The 17,714-nt window shown below is 44.5% G+C and overlaps 1 protein-coding gene across 1 annotated transcript in view; it reads left to right on the forward strand.

Annotated features, from left to right (window-relative positions):
• daam2 (dishevelled associated activator of morphogenesis 2) overlaps positions 1–17,714 on the forward strand; it is a 145,684-nt gene that overhangs the window by 100,464 nt on the left and 27,506 nt on the right. Inside the window, exons 6-15 of the mRNA XM_080413281.1 lie at positions 4,374–4,707; positions 6,079–6,189; positions 6,502–6,605; positions 7,082–7,148; positions 7,320–7,437; positions 9,352–9,490; positions 13,163–13,221; positions 14,123–14,307; positions 15,072–15,365; positions 16,827–16,934. Of these exons, the coding sequence (XP_080269407.1) occupies positions 4,374–4,707; positions 6,079–6,189; positions 6,502–6,605; positions 7,082–7,148; positions 7,320–7,437; positions 9,352–9,490; positions 13,163–13,221; positions 14,123–14,307; positions 15,072–15,365; positions 16,827–16,934 (1,519 nt within the window). The remainder of the gene's footprint in view (positions 1–4,373; positions 4,708–6,078; positions 6,190–6,501; positions 6,606–7,081; positions 7,149–7,319; positions 7,438–9,351; positions 9,491–13,162; positions 13,222–14,122; positions 14,308–15,071; positions 15,366–16,826; positions 16,935–17,714) is intronic.

A 17,714-nucleotide genomic window follows, 5' to 3' on the forward strand; every position in this document is an offset into this window, starting at 1 on the left:
CCACCGACACCTCCGTTTTAAACGGCATTCACCACTTAAAACCCCATATGGTTGACCGGAGTCCCTCAGGGCTCTATGCTAGTGTGTTTTCTGTTCAGCTTTTCGCTGAAAATAGCCGATCGACACACTCACAACACGTCGCAGAAAGCTTTCCCCACAATACAGATGGTGGGGTTTAAGAGGGTCAGCTGCCTCTCTGAAGCGCTCTCTGGGCCTTTTTATTGTAGAACTGTGTGTGTGGGTGCTTGTATTACTATACTTGTGAGGGCCAAATGTCCCCACAACTATAGTAGAATTTGACAAATAGACATTGTGAGGACACAGAGAAATGGGTTGTTTCGTGGTTAGACTTACAATTACTTAAAGGGACTACACCATGAATTAAAAAAATAATAATAATATTTAATATCATATTGTTTATGTCCCTCAAAGGTTTTTCAAAAGGTTTGAGCCTAAATAAAGCCTCAGATATACTCATTCCAACTAACTTCTCTCTGGCTTATTAAGCACTTTTACCTGCAATACCACATTGTCCTGTTTGGCACGGGGCGCTATTGAGCCAGTTTGTATGCATGTTATCTCCTGGTTCTGTGTGGAAAAAGTAAAAAATAAATGGTTGGAACTGAAAAACGGGAGGAATTGTTCCCTGACGTGACGTCACGTCAGGGAACAAATCAGTTTGGCCTGTTTTGAGACCAATTTACAGAAAACCCCAGATTTGCTGTGAAAGCCTGAGTGTTCAAACTGGGGTATTTTTGAGGATAGAAGAGAGGTAGGGGAGACCAAAAACACACAAAAAAGAAGAAAAAGTTTAAATTCATGGCATAGTCCCTTTAAAGATTCAGGTTAGGATTAGGCATTTAGAGGTTAGATTTAGCCTTTGGGGTTTGAATTATGGCTGATTTATATTACTTGGTTGGTTGACAGTGTCGTGCACCAAATAAATAGCTGATCTACAACCTTACATACACGTACATAATTTTTTCTGTTTTTTAAATTCGTAAAATCACCATCCTAAAGTGTCCTCGCAAGTGTAGTAATACAAACGTGTGTGTGTGTGTGCGCGCATACAGTATGCACACTATGCCCACATACACGTGTGTGGTTAAGCTTTGAGGTGCGGACAAAGTCCCGACCAGGGTCATCCACAGTTCAAGGAAGCTTTACATGTTTGAATGGGTCAAACGTGTAAGTGAACCTTGAGCGAGGCCGGCCGATTGGAAATAATAAAAAGAAATAGCTAGAATAGCTGATCTACAAGCTCACTCAGGTCGTTCCCTCAGGTCTGTTGATGCCAACCTCCTGGTGGTTCTCACATCAAAGCTGCCCTGTTCAAAACCACCCTCAAAAACCCACCTTCAGACTCACATTCCTCACCTAATTCTAATCCCCCTTTTAATGATTTAGTATGCTTAGTTTTTAGCCTTTTAACTATTTTTTTCTTAATGAAGTTGTTTTTCTTTGTTCTGTTTTGTAAAGCCACTTTGCATACAGAGCAAAGCGCCATGTACAGTAAATTGGATGTTATTAATCAGGTCCTGAGAAGACGACTCCAACACTACAGTAGTTCCTCGTAAGATTTCTCGACCTGTTGAAATCAATGGAAAGTGTGATCACTGAACTGAATTGACTGTCATCGTTGATTGTTTTTTTCGTGATAACGAACAGATGCTCCAAGACATGAGACAACTGCGTCGTGTGAGTCTGCAGACCTCAGCGTTCTGTTTGAACTCATCCGTATACAGTACCTCCTCAAGTTGATGTCTCCTTGACGGCGCTTGGCCCCCGACTCAACACACACGCTGTAGAGTCATTTTCACTGCTCTGTCGTTATTGTTTAGTCTCATCCCATTCTCGGTCGCGCTCCTCTCTTGTGTGTATGTGTGTGTGTGTGTGCATTTACATGTTTCTTTTCTTTTTTTTCCCTTCCCCTTTTCTAAGGGAGGGTTGGCTAGGCCCTCGGCATTGTTCAGCGCCGCCTGAACTCATATTGTATGCAGCGGTCGTCTAAAGCTCTCGCCGTCTTGAACGCAACCCCCGTGGGGTTTTAAAAGTATGCGACGGCTGTTCCAAAAACAAAATCGCTGCACGCCACTCGACCGAGCGTGAATGTCAGTGGAAAAGGGCGAGGAGAGAGAGAGAGAGCGGGAACGTTTGGTAGCAGAGAGGAGATGGGATCAGTCCAACTCAAGTGCTCACTGGAGGAGAGAACGCGAGATTAAGGTATAATGGATGACAAAGGTGTGGGGAGTGAAATAGTGGCATAGAGTGGAACAGGAGGACAGTTGGATGGCAGCTTACACACAGGCTTTGGTTTACAATAGTGGGGATTATCCTTTGAGCAGCTACGCACTGCCAATATGTGTATCATTTGCATATACATTATACATGCATCAAAATCCCATGATGTGTGCTCGTGCAAGTATATGCGGACACAGGGCTGTGTGTGCGTTCTGCGCGGCGAGCGTGTGTTTCTACCGAGCTGTCAGCAAACCAACGGAGCATGACATACATGGCAGCAAGCAAAGCCTTGAAGCTGGTTCGCCCTCTTTTTTGAAGCCATATTCCAAGATCAACTCTCCCATCTCCCCACTCTCTCCATACATTAATCATTATACTGCTCATCTTCTTAATTCCTCTTCCCAAAATGAGGTATATCTCTGCGGCGGATCGTGAGTCTGGGAATTGAATGGACGATCGCTCGATCGATAACAGTTCTTCTTCTCAAGCCAAGCGATTAACTTTAATGCTTGAATGCGGTGTGACTTGCGGAGAAAACAGCAGATCGACAAGCTCGACAAGCTAGTACAGAGAGCCCTGAGGGACTCTGGTCAACCATTATGGCGTTTAAGTGGTTAATGATGAGTTTGAGACCTCATTCATTAGTGTGGTAAACAATGGAATAGTGTCTGAGGTTAACCACGTATGCCGTCTTCACAGATTCTTGAAAATCTTTGTAAACCATTGTACATTTTTTGAAAATCTATGCCTCAGAATAGGGGCGCCAGGTTTGAGAGTGGTTACACCAAAGGAGCACTTCATGAGAGATTTCTCTACACACGTGCAAGTGTTCATTATCTGTCAATGAAGGCTGACCGTGTGTGTGTGTACAAAATACAGGATGACCTCCATGGTTTCATATACTGTAGGCATTTGAGAGACTCAGGGGTCATGCCAGGTGTGAACTGTGTTTGTGTGTGTGTGTGTGTGTGTCAGTACCATGTGCATACCTCTATGACGGTAGTCTGAATATCTGACTGTGACCGATCGTGTACAGTACAAGCAAGGGAACAAGCCCTGGGTGGAGATGTATGGGATAATAACTGAATCTATTACGTATTATACATATTTTCAAGGCAGGCCTGTTTGTTTGTTTTTCAATGCCTCTTGAAGGGAGCCAAGTAAGCGCGGTTGAAGGGGATGGAACTTGGACCGCGCTCCTCTGGCTGTGTCAACAACAATGTTCAAAATCTGTTAAAGACAAACGGCAGTAAAGCTCACTTATTTTTGTCTTTCTCTTTTTTTTCCCCCTCTATCTCTTGCACTTTCTCTCTCTCTCTCTCTCTCTCTCTCTCTCTCTCTCTCTCTCTCTCTCTCTCTCTCTCTCTCTCTCTCTCTCTCTCTCTCTCTCTCTCTCTCCCCCCCCCCCCCCCCCCCCCTCTGTTTCCTCCTCCGTTTCTGTCTTACAAGCTCAACATTGTTTGAAATAATTCATGAGCCCTATCAAGAATCTTCATGGGTGGGAAGCTCATTTTCCTAGTCCTACTGTAGGTTGTGGAAACTGGGTGTCAATACCCAACTGTGTTTACATGTCCTGACAGCCTTTCGATCGTTGCTGGAGGGGTTAATTACTTGCCATGGTAATTAGCTGAACTAAATAACTTTGCCATCAAGAAAGTGACAAAGGAGGTTATTGGAAGGCATTGTGACAGCACATTATGGCTGATCATTGTTGTTTGACCATAAAGACGTGCAATGCTAGGGTCCACCCAGAACACATTGCTGATCAATATACAATGGTTTGATGGAATAATTAAATTAATGAATTGTGCTGGAACTTCCATGCATTGTTTTTACTACACTCCACTTGTTGAACTTTGAGATTCATGTAAATATTGCTACAGCGCGTAACAATTTTTTTGTGGTGTTCATGGCCTTAAAACCCAAACCCAACGACAGCAGTGTTCGGCACGGCTGCAGTTGGCGCACAATTTTTGGCAACTGCGGCAGTGTGGCTGACCTTTTGTTCGAATGTGACCCTTACAGATCTAGTCCAATTCCTTTAACACACTGTATGTGTACATGTCGTACTTTCCTGAATCTGTACTTTTAAATGTATGTATACTGTATATATATTTTTTTACCTTCCCTAGGTTTGTCACGCGCTTCATCGAGCTGGACGGCCTCACCTGCCTGCTCAACTTCCTGCGCAGCATGGACTACGAGACGTCGGAGAGCCGCGTGCACACCTCGGTCATCGGCTGCATCAAGGCCCTGATGAACAACTCGCAGGGGCGCGCGCACGTGCTGGCCCACCCGCAGAGCATCAACACCATCTCCCAGAGCCTGCGGACGGAGAACATCAAGACCAAAGTGGCCGTGCTGGAGATCCTGGGAGCGGTGTGTCTGGTGCCCGACGGCCACAAGAAGGTGCTGCAAGCCATGGCCCACTACCAGAAGTACGCCGCGGAAAGGACTCGCTTCCAGGTGAGACTGTGAAACTCGATGCAGAACAGGGGTTAAGGGTAAACTTAGCACTAGGATTTAACTGTGTAGACAGTGGTCTTCAACGTTTTTCAGGCCAAGGACCCCATAGCTGAGAGAGATGACGCAGGGACCCCTCCACTACATATTGGATTCATGTTAAATTTGTGTTTTCAGACATTTAACAATTAAACCCTCAATACTTTGTAAAGTTGACCTTTGGCTTGGTACTGGGTCTGCTCTTTTTTCCCTGTACACCAAACTTCTTGGCCGCAAATAGCCTATCTACAACATGATCGACACGTTGTGAGCTTGTAGATCTGCTGTTTTCAACTGATGTTCCACCCAAAATAGGGATGCGAGGGTTCAAGTGGTTAATGTAAAAAAAAAAGTCCCTATCACACAAAGATTTGGCGGCCCCCCTGCAGTATCTAGGGATACGGACCCCCTGTTGAAGACCCCTGGTGTAGAGAGGTTGTAATATATGGATGGCATTTTGTGCTACTACGCAGCTAAATCACAGCGTTAACTATCTCTCATAGAGTAAAATGCATAAATCTTTGCACTCGGAGCCACATGTAATAGCCACATGTTGTTCCTCCTAATAGAGCTGTTTGTATTGTTTATGAGAACCGAGGACCTACATTACAGGGTGTCACTGCTGAGAACACCAGGCACACAGAGTTCAGGGGAAAGGGCAGACATGGTATTTGAGGGTGACACTCCAGAGCAAAGAAAGGATAAATCATGTTACGGGGCCCATTTTGATAAGCATATAGGAGAGGCCTTGCCGAAAATGCTCATACTTAAACTCACAGAGATGAGGTCAAGTCAACAGATAGGCAATATTAAAGGTACATAGGGACGTCCATAGTTATGCAGCACGCAGGGTGGAGTGCGTGAATGTGTGTGTGGGGGGGCCTTAAGCAGCTAGCAGGACTGTGTCAACAAGCTAAGTCTCACAAGTCCCCAAGGGTGTGCAGTAAATCATGCCACTTCAAGCTAAGCTAACAACACAGGCACTGAGTGATTCAGAACTTATGGGCCTTTTAACATTGGTTTGTGTTATGCTCAAGGCGCGAAAATGTGGCTAAGGTCAGTAGGAGACGGGGCGACGGGCTGAGGAGGCGTGAGAGACATTGGCTTAATTAACTATGTGTCTAGTACAAAATCATTATTCTAACATGACCATGTTAGGACATTGACAAAGACTTGTTATACTGTTTTAATTCAACCCTCATCGCTTTTATTGTTCAGTAGCATATGTTTCTATAGCATGCAAACTATAACCCCTTTACTAGCCAGTAGCCACTGATAATTGTTGCAGGCAAATAGTCTAACTTGCCCACTGTCTGTCTCTCTTTTCCTACCTAGACGCTACTGAATGAGCTGGACAGGAGTACAGGCCGGTACAGAGATGAAGTCAACCTGAAGACTGCCATCATGTCCTTCATCAATGCCGTGCTCAATGCTGGCGCTGGGGAGGTGAGACCCGAACACCACAAAGGGCCTTTAAAGCCCAGGTCAGACAAACGATTTCCGAGACTGAATCATTTCTTACGACGGTGGCGAAAATAGCTGAACTACAAGCTCACAATGCATCATGGATGCGACCCGTTGTGAGCTTGTTACGACCTTTCCATGTAAATTAGGAAAACACACTGTTGTGATACACGTTGATATACGTATACTGTGAAAATATTTCTGAATTTGTGCTTCGAATGAGCTATGAGGAAAAATGCAGTTCTAGTGCGATTGGATTTTAAATCTCTCTTTGTCCATCGTATCATTTCCAAGGACAATCTGGAGTTCCGGCTCCATCTAAGGTATGAGTTCCTGATGTTGGGCATCCAGCCGGTGATTGATAAGCTGAGGGAGCACGAGAACTCCACCCTGGACAGGTGAGTGGCTGCTGACCAAACATCTACAGCTGGTTCTCAAACAGTGGGTCGCGACCCATCTTTGGGTCGTGGACCAATTTTTATGGGTCGCGAATAAATAATGTTTTTTTACATTTAAAAATATATATATTACTTCAAAGTTTAAACAAAAAAATCTTAAATTTTAAAAATGTATAAATGAAAAAAATATAATTACCATGAATACATTAAAAAAAAGTTTAAGAAGTAGTGAAAATAGCAGATCTGCTATTTTTGAATGGCCAACATATTAATGGATAAAGTGGCTTAAAATGATTGTGATGCTATGTTAACTTCTTTTGCTGGGGGACCCCTTGGAACCCCCCCCCCCCAAAGGACCCCTGGACCCCACTTTGAGAACCACTGCAGCCTGCTGTAGAACTCGGCATCATGCATTTGAACTGGAAAAAGACTTTCACTTTGTGACCTTCTGATCACAAAATGTCTTCTCTCTGTAGGCATCTGGACTTCTTTGAGATGGTGCGAAATGAAGATGACTCCGAACTGGCCAAACGGTTCGATACGGTAAGCGGGTCACTCCACTGTTTCCGTAGACAAGCTAATTGTTTTGTTCGTCATAGTGATGTCATAAGTTGCTACTAATTAAATGAATACTAAGCCTGTCTTCCAGCATGTCTTGTTACCTACATATCGTCTCTGTCGGGTGGAAACCTATCTCTAAATCTCTTTCAACAGGCCCATGTGGACACCAAGAGTGCCGGTGCCATGTTTGAGCTGGTCAAGAAGAAGCTGAACCACACAGATGCCTACCCATACCTCCTCTCCATCCTCCAGCACTGCCTACAGATGCCCTGTGAGTATAGCCCAGTTATCACATTTAACCAGTGGTTGAAAAGGTACTCACATTTGCAATGTAGAAACGGCAATGTAGAAATACTCTGTTACAAGTAAAAGTCTGGTATTCAAAACTTACTTGAGTAAAAGTACAGGCATCAAAATGAACTTAAATTGCCAAAAGTAGAAAGTACTCATTATGCAGAAAGTCCCGTTTCACAAGTTTTCAAATGTCTTTTGAAAATAGCAGATCTACAAGCTCACAATGCGCTTGTAGAGCGGCTATTTCCAAATGACCAAAATGTATATAGGGCTGAAGTGGTTAATGTATGTTTTGTAATGATCAAAATCTACAAAGCAGCTAGTAACTAAAAATTCACCACCACTGCATTTAACCTTGCCATGAGTAGTGGGCAGGGATCCCTCCAAATTATTGGTAGACTCTGTATTCCCTCAAAAGGCGAATGATGAATGGCTACGATGGCCTCTAAGGCCGACAAGCATTTACTACCCGACTGGTCGGATGTCAGGTTTTGCCTCTGCAGCCCGCCGTTTCTGTGTACCGTAAAACGCACAGATCTTATTTATGATGCAACACAATACTATATCAAAGAGACGTAATAACCTGCGTGTGAAAAATATATGCGGCTTGACAGTAATAACGACGACTTACAGCAATACGATCCAGGGCTTTATGATTGGGTTCAATCACGAGTGCCTGGAGTTTTATTGGTCTGTTGGCAGTCGAGCATTTATTACAGCCTTCAGCGTGGGCACACATTTGCTCGGTGGGTTTTCTGCAGACGTATAGTGTAACATGCAGGATGCATGGGTTAACCCATTTAGACCGGGGAACGCATCCGTGTCATTTTTAGATTTCTTTGGCTATTCAAAAATAGCAGATATACTTGTAGATCTGCAAAAAAGAAAAAAATTGTGCAAATCTTTGAATATATATGTATTTTTAAACCAAACATTTTTAACTCAAATCTTTGCTTCTGGGGGATTCTACAAATATCTTCTAAATCCTACAGTTTTCTGAAAACCGTATGTTGCTATAATATCAGTGGTTCTCTAACTTTTTCATGTCAAGGACCACCCACAATGATATGTATATTGGCCGCGGACCCCCATCTCAAAATATTTCGTTCCAGGGACCCCCCATGAAGCAAAGATTTGAGTTACAAATGTTCTCTTTAAAAAATATATATATTCAAATATTCACACAAATGTTCAAGATGTTTTCAAAAATAGCAGATCTACTACTATCTACTATCTGATCTATCTGCTTGTATATCTGCTATTTTTGAATAGCCCAAAGAAATCTTAAAATTGCGTTCCTGGTCTTAACACATTGACCGCCGGGCCCGTAGTTCTACGGGCCGTTAAATCCAACGGTTAAGCGCCGATCCCGTAGCCTACGGGCTGTGGTGCTTTTTCCTTTTTTTCGAATTTTTTAATTTTTTTCAATTTTCTAGGGGGACCATTTTCAGTGTAACACCACCCGAAGTCGACCGGAAGTGCGATCCCGTTTTTTGTTTCCCGTCGGCCTCCATTCTAAGTCGTACACAAAAAGCCCTGTAAACCTATGTAGTTTTTCATCCTCGCATTTCCCATGTTAACATAAACGGTCAGAACTCAAACATGGCGACTCCGTTTGACACGCGGTCTCGACGAGTAGACACAAGGACATGCACGTTGTTTACAAACAGGATCGGGCAATCTAAAGGATTTTAACGGGGCCTATGGCGACCTGAAAAAAACAAAAAACAACAATAAAACCTTGGCACTGGTGAGTACATTATGAGATTAGCCCTTGGCGGTGGATGTGTTAATGGGTTAAAGCAAAATAAAATCTCAGGACTGAAGAATTGTGTCTGTTAATCCACAAGGATGTCTTCACGGTGTGTCTTTCCTTCTCTTTGTGCCCCAGATAAGCGCGGCGGGGGAAGCCTGCAGCACTGGCAGCTGCTCGACAGGATCCTCCAGCAGATCGTGCTGCAAGACGACAAGGGCGAGGACCCCGACGTGGCCCCCCTGGACAACTTCAGCGTCAAGAACATCATTCGCATGTAAGCGACCCCAACACCTTCTTCCTAGCCGATTGGCGCTGAGAAGTCGAGTGCAGTCACGTGAACGTCTTAACTCATTCAGTGCCATTGACGTCTAAAACGTCCAATTTTTCCAAACCCCCTGAGTGCCCATTGACGTCCAAACTGTGTTTTCAGTGTTTACCACTAGATGGCGCTGTTCCGCAACCTATGAGCCACCATTTCAGGCTCAGACGCAGAGAGATCTAGGAGATCACGTGATCACAAGATCTACTGCTCCATCCGCTTCCTTCTTAGCGTCTGTGGGGAATCGGCTGTATCTTGAGTTCCTTTTTTCCCCCTGCATTTTTGACGAGACATGCTGTTTTCAACGGCCCATAGCAAGTGAATGAGGGGCCGCGGTGACATTTCAATTTTTTTCAGCACAGTGAAAGCCTCCGTGTTTAGCAACTTTTGGGGGATCGATCATACTGGATGTAAATATTCTGTGACTACTTGAAAGGGTAAGAAAAATGAAAAATCGCTGGCACTATTGGCAATTACTTATTTATGCACTTGGCACTGAATGAGTTAATTTGGCATAAGGTTGAGTATTCACGAAGCATCTTAGCAAAGCGAGGTGATGATCTAGGTGCGACCAGACGTGGTTCCTCTCAGACCGATTGTCACGATGACCTGGTAAATGATCCTAGTCAGCACTCCTGCTCCCAATAGTACATCCCCACATGCTCTTTTAAAAATCCCTCGGTAGCCGTAAATAGACTCTGATTTCGGGGGAAGATCCGTGTAATTCAGCAGGCGTATCCTCTTAGCATCACTTTTCACGAGATCAAAGGCAAGGCCGGATGTCAACAACATGCACTTTTATGTCTGCGTGATTTGAGGCGCAGCTGGACCAGCAGAAGAGCGCTGGAATATCATGAGTCATGCCTCAGGGTTTTAGTGTAGGCCACAGCAAAAGGAAACCAGCACCACCTATATATGCGATAATACCCTCTTAAACATCCCAGGTCTGTCTGTAGGAGTAGCCCAGCTCTTTTTTTTTGCTCTTGGTCTGTGACTGCTGAGCGGACAACGTGATTGGACAGCGTTAGAGGGGGGGGGGGGGGGCTGGAGCGGCAGCAGGGCATCGTGGGCCGAATTGCAGGAAGCTGCGCGCTGTGGGTGAATCGGCATGAAAGTGGAAGGTGGAGATCAAAAGGAAATGGCTCTAATCGCGTTATTATAGCTGAGTGCGATGGCCAAGTCAGCCATGTTCAGGTGCACTGAAGCACGGTCATTTGGTTTGACGCAGGAGGAAGACATTGAGAAATATATTTAGTTCATGGAGCAAGAAAAAGACAATTTGTTGCTTGACTTTTTTTTTCTTCTTTTCTTTCTGCACACTGGCAAGCATGTGCTAGTCAAATTCTTGACTAGAGAGATTCTTTTTCAAATAGTCAGTGACATTTTGTTTGTTTTTTTGAGACCTGGGTTTCAATGAATCTCGCAGATTTGGACCCGCCAGCGTTCCGCAGTCACAGTCTGTGGTGCGCTATGAGCGTGAGCAGTGTTAAAAGATGGTATTCAGAGCCTTTCTCCACAAATTCCCCATTCTCCCACTGCCTTCAATGACCTTCTCTCTCTCTCTCCCTCTCTCTCTCTCTTCCACTGTTTGTGTAAACGGAGTCAAACTGTACCAGTGTTCCTCAGTTTTTCTTTCTGCCTTTCTGCTGTCATTCTTTTCTCTCACCCCCTCACTTTCACCATCTTTCGCCTGTGTTATTCTCCGCAGTTGTGTCATTCCTAAACCAAGCCTTCAGCTCAGTGATTAATGTGTTTAGTCTCGCCGGTGAAAGCACCATAAAGCATAGTAGTGGGCAAAACCTCGGCACGACAGCCAGCCCCCCCCCCCATTCAGCCACCATTGTTTGTGTAATCAGCACACTTTAGCGTAATTCTTTCCAGTAGCAAACGGAGAGCGCACGCTTTGGACGTGACATCCAAGACCAGCGTCCATTACCATCAATTGCAGATCCATTACGGCAGTCGAAACCGATCCCCTCTCTTTACGTTAATGCCAAAGGGCTTGTTGCGTTTCCATAAACCCTCTTATAGTAAATTGCGCCTGGAAAAAGAGCCCCATAAACTGAGATTTCCTCGCGTTTTGGCCGCGCGCCCTTCGCTGTAAGGTTGGGAACCGGGCTCACGCGGGGTAAAATGTTTGTCTCGTGCCGTGGCGGGCTCGGGCAGAGACGCTGTTAAAACAAATGCGGGACGGAGTCGTTAATCATCCGAGGTCGGCGTGGCGACGGCTCTGACCACTCGCTCGCTCGCCTGACCTGGAATTAACACTCCTCTTTAAAAGGTTTTTATTTTTTCCACGGCTGCGTACAAGTATCGAGTACTCAAGTACACCCCCACCCCCCCCCCAACACACACATCAAGTCGTTGCTGTCGGACAGAAACCTCTTATCTGCTGTGTAAATTAACGCCCTTTCCTGATCATACTACAGCATCACACAAAAGCATCAAAAGTAGCAGATCCGCTGCAGATCGATCTGCTACTTTTGCTGTAATTGAATTTTAATCCTGAAAAGTCACAGAGACGAAGTGTCGCTTGACCTGTAATTAAAGTGGGATTGCCTTTGTAATCAACTCGCTCCTATTAACCGAAGAACACAAGCAATTAAAAAAGTTCTCAGACTGATTAATTAGCTCTTTAATTGCCTTGTGAGCCCTCTCTTGAGAGTTGACTGCGAGCGTTCAGGCATGAGTCATTAAGCACGCTGTGGTTACTTTATCCTGGCTGTCAATTACACCTGACATCCTGGTCCCTCTTCCATACTGTGTGTCTCCCTCTCTCTCTCTACTATGGTGGAAGAAGTATGCAGATGTTTTACTTAAGTAAAAGTGGCAAATACCACAATGTAGGAATACTCTGTTACACCTTAGTTCCTTTCCACCACTGCGCTCTTGTCCCTTCATGTGTGTCACTGTGTTGATGTACCGTATTCTCATCATGTCTTTATATCTGTGTCTGCTCTCTCACCTCCAGCCATGGCCGTCACCGAGGCTCCAGGTTGATCTCTTCCAATCTCTGTTCCTCTCCCATTCCATCTTTCATCGCACCTAACATCTGATCGTCTTTTCACTCGTCGTTCATTTTAACGTCGCCATTCTCACCATGCTGTGCGTTCTGTCGACCCGCCGCTTTATCATCACCATTCACTACCCGCTCAACTTTATCAAACTACTGAAACATCAATATTTATTCACATCCATACTCTCCAGTGTAACCCCAGTGTAACCCAGTGTAACGCCGATAATCGAAGCTGAAGTGAGTGCCGGCAAACATAACCCTGAGTATAGTCGATTACCACCTTGCAGTGTTTATGTTGGCATAAAAAAATGCGATACCGTGTGCAGCATACCTAAGTCAAAACGCATCTCATCCCAGTCAGCTCCATCTGGCAGTGAAGTGGAATTCTATTCACAAGATAGGAAACAGGCAGCCCATGGTTGTCAATGAGGAATCTTTCCAAACCCATGTATTGAATTTCCACACAATTTCCTGGCTTTGACTGAGATGGGATGGGCGGGTTGACCTATACCTGCAAATTAGACAAAATGGACTCATGTAAGCAAGGCTGTTTCTTGTCTTCTAATTGTTTCCTTCCTGTGTGTGTCTTTGTCATTGTCTTTCCCCCATAGGCTGGTCAATGAGAATGAGGTGAAGCAGTGGCGAGACCAAGCAGAGAAGTTCAGAAAAGGTAAGTAACTGTTTGACACACTGCGCCCTGCAGGCTGAATGAGGAAATGCGGCATGTTTTCTAACGTTTTCCATCAAGAGGCCACTTGAGCACATCTTGTGCATCTCATGAGTCGATTCCTTTGTTTTCTTTAACCACTTATACCCCATATGGTTGACCGGAGTCCCTCAGGCCTCTAAACTAGTGTAATTTCTGTTTTCTGTTATTGTGGGGAAAGTTTTCGCTGAAAATAGCTGATTGACAAGCTCAGCTTGTCAATCTGCTATTTTCCTGTGAAAGCTTTCCCCACAATAAGGATGCTAGGGTTTAAGTGGTTAAGGTGGATATCTCTCTGTCTAACCACAAACCAGCGCTGTTGGTCGATCTCTCTGTATTCACTGCAAAATTCTGGGTGTCAATTTGACTGACAAATGTAGCTATTGTATCTGTATGTGCTGTAACGCAGGGCTGTCAAAGTACCGGGGATCCCTCTCAAGGTATCATCTGGGGAGTTCCCAGATGATTAGCTTAATGCGCAACATTGTTATCTCACTCAACAGTAAACAAGCCAACATACAGTATAAGTGTATATAGGGTATCTGCACATTTCTAAAGTTACAATTTAAGGACTTTTAAGACCCTTTTAATACCTCTAAAATGTGAAAATAAAGTAATAATAATAAGACCATTACTATGTCAAAAGTAACCAAAAACTATACTATACAAATGGTCAAATATTACCTAAGAAAGGGGCAAACATTGTGAAAATAGCCGATCTACAACTATTTATCTTTGGAACCGAGTCAAACTAAATGCAATGCCTCAACTCCTACAATTCCAAGTGCTTGTCGGAGTGGTCCCCAGTTAAAATATGATTATCTTGGGGGGCACTAAAGCATGTCGTCTCTCTGTTTCCTCCCAGACCACGCGGAGCTGCTAGCCAAGCTGGAGAGAAAGGAGCGCGAGTGCGAAACCAAGACCACAGAGAAGGACGACATGATGAAGACCTTGAACAAGATGAAGGACAAGCTACAGCGCGAGGGCGTGGAGCTCCGCTCGGCCCGGGAACAAGTCCAGGACCTGTCCTCGCGCATCAGCGACATAGCCGTGAGCAGAGTTCCTTTTTTACTGCGTATTATTGCTATGTCAAAATGTTACGTTATTAGGGCAGTCTACGATTATGACAGTTTTTACACGACGATTAAATGTCATACAAATAATCGCGATTAACTATTTAAATTGTGTTTTTTGTTGTTGAACACCGGATTAATAAAAATTACATTTCTCTTTTAGGCTTTGAAGTTGCACAGGGAAGAAATGATAAAATAAATACACAAAGAAATGACTGACATATTTAATAACTTTATACTTAAAAAAAAAAACATCAATAGTGGAAATAAAACATTTTATGTTTAAAAATATATGAACATTTTTCAACATGGAAACAATTATGACTCAAATAATTGCTATTACTATTATTATAATTAGGCTATTATGTAATAATTGTGACAGACCTAACGGTTACGAGGACATCCTCCAAAAACTATAACGAATGAACGTCCAAATTGCAAGTTATTTTGAACAGGCAGTGATATTCCAAACCCATTCTAACAAATTATTCCCGGTGTTTTGCCCAACTTCAAAACCACGCCCAGCGTGGTTTTGAAGTTGGGTTGAGGCACAGTTTCTGTGAGGTTAAGGCTAGCTAGGCCCTAGGGTTAGGCATAGTTTTTATGAGGTTAAGTTTAGGGATAAGGTTAGGCTTAGGCATAGTTTAGTGAGCTTAAGTTTAGGCCCACCTGGGCGAAAACACCAAAGAAAGAGGGAGTCCCTTCTAATATATCTTGTTTCTCCCCTTTCTCCACCAACAGGGTGGCAACGTGTCTTTCCCCCCTCCGCCCCCTGGGGGGCCCATGGCGCCGCCCCCTCCCCCCATGACCTGCGGTTTCCCTCCGCCCCCTCCTCCTCTGCCCGCCAGCTGCCCGCCCCCGCCTCCGCCGCCTCCCCCGCCCGGAGGCCCACCCCCTCCCCCCGGGGCCCCGCCTATGTTTGGAGCCCCGCCCCCTCCGCCGCCTTCGTTCGGCGGCGCCAACACGCTGCGCCACAAGTCCATCCCCCAGCCCTCGCACCCGCTCAAGTCCTTCAACTGGGCCAAGCTAGGGGAGGTGAGAGAATGTTTGACCAATTCACACCATGATTATCACACAGTAACCACTTAAACCACATAATGGTTGAGTCCCTCAGGGCTCTATGCTAGTGTGTTTTCTGTTATTGTGGGATTGTGTTATTGGGAATGCTTTAAAATAGCCGCTCACAACACGACGCGTTGTGAGCTCCCGATCGGCTTCTTGATTATTTGATTAACCTACATGAGCAAGATTAAGTCGGTTATTGGTTATAAATATCGGTTTTGATATATTTCTGGTTAATTGCCCAGCACTATAACAAATGTTGGTTTTTAACCATACTGTATGTACCTCATTGACTAATTAGAGTCCACCAGGACTAATAGGCTCCCTCCTTTTCCCCCCGAAATGAACAGACCTACAAGCTCACAGCGTGTTGCAACGTGATGAGCTTGTAGATCTGCTATTGTTGCTGAATGTTTGCCCCAGAATAAGTTGGTTCATGTTGGTTAATCAAATCCTGACACGCTGATGTTTCGGAATGCTTTTTGTGCCTGACAGCAGTGATACAGATGTGTATCGTTTTAATCAGACCCCAACTCCTCCTCGTAGCCGAATCGGCATTCTTGTCCCGTCGCTGCCAAAATAATGTTTAGCTCTCTCTTGGTCGGCTTCACTTGAACTGAATGGTCACACAGTCTCTGTGTGTTGTCAGATTCATGACTGTATGGTCCGTGGAACCCATGCAGAATACGCTGTGGTTTTAAAAAGGTACGCAGTGTTCTTAATGCCTTACAAAATCCCGACAAGCTGGCATTTTCAGAGATGTAACGGTAAGCTTTCCATAATGACAGCGGTGATCGTAGATGTCACCGAGATGCATGTTTGACAGCAGACTCTGGACCGATGATGGACACATAATCGGATGCATAAATAAAACGTATTTCAATAAATGCCACTTTACCAGACGGTCAGATGGTAGCCGCGGCAGACGGTCTGCTAATGTAATTGCATAACGGCCGCCGGCCGCAAATTATGTTTCTAATCTACAAAATCAGCACAACACGCTGCTTGGCAGAATCGGCCTTATTCGTCCCTGTTTACCCATGAAAGTACAGGGTTGTTAATCTCAACTTTAACCCATTAAAACCAGGAAAGCACTCGTCATTTTAGATTTTAGCGTTGGCTATTCAAAAATAGCAGATCTTCAAGCTCACAGCGCGTCACTTCGTGCCGCGAGCTTGAACATCTGCTATTTTTTTACATTTTTGAAAATCTTGAAAGTGTTTTGCTTTTTTTTTAACACAAATCTTTTCTTTTGGGGGGGGGGGGGTCCCTGGCACAAAACCTTTTCAGATGGGCGGTCCACGGCCAAATATATGTCAATTTGGGGGTCCTTGGCACAAAAGAGTTTGAGAACTACTGATTTAGAAGGCATTTTGGTAGAATCGGCCTCAGGTCTTAAAGGGTTAACTGACCCTAATGTTCCCTCTGATCCAGAACAAGATCACTGGCACCATCTGGCACGACATCGATGACCTGAAGGCGTTCAAGATCCTAGACCTGAAGGACATCGAGAAGATGTTCTCGGCCTACCAGAGACAACAGGTTTGGTTTGGCTCATTAGGGATCGGGGCATGGGTTACAGACTCTGTGTGTGTGTGTGTGTGTGTGTGTGTGTGTGTGTGTGTGTGTGTGTGTGTGTCAGACAGTACTGAGTAGGACTGGGACGATAATCGCAATAATATCATTAATCGCAATTATTTTTGCCACAATAATCGTGACATGTAACTTTCATATCGTTCCATCCCTAGTACGGAGTAAAAGTTTTATGTAGCTTTTGAGTGATGAATTGAGCTTTGATTATATTGTAGGGAGGCCACAGAGCTCAAGCTTTGCCCTGCAGTATCTTCAGAGCATTTGTTGGTGGTGGGGTGCTGCTAGCCAGGTCTTCAAGGGCTCATGGGTTAGGGCAACACACACAAAGGAACCAGTCAACTTCAGTAGTCACAAGGAATCACTTGTACAGGAAATGGATTTTCGGGTTAGCATGCTTGGGGGCGGGGGGGGGGGGGGGGACGTGTCAGTTGGTTGAACCTGTTCTGACCGATTAAATATTTTGCTATTAGTATCTGTATCCACATGTGCATTATACTCGAGGAAGCTAACTGTAGAGTATGTACTGTAGCAATTGGTTATTTCTGCTTTAACGTTTTAGACTCATTATTTGGCATTTATTATCTGACATTAATGTGAGTCATGGCATACTATTAACAACTTTTAACTAACCCAAATACATGATAGATTACTTGATCCACAATTGGCTTCTTATTATGATGGTTTTAAATGTGGTCTTAAAGGTGTTATGGGAGGGAAATGGGTAACGCC

Source organism: Gymnoscopelus braueri (assembly GCF_963280865.1).
Source record: "Gymnoscopelus braueri genome assembly, chromosome: 19".
Taxonomy (NCBI): domain Eukaryota; kingdom Metazoa; phylum Chordata; class Actinopteri; order Myctophiformes; family Myctophidae; genus Gymnoscopelus; species Gymnoscopelus braueri.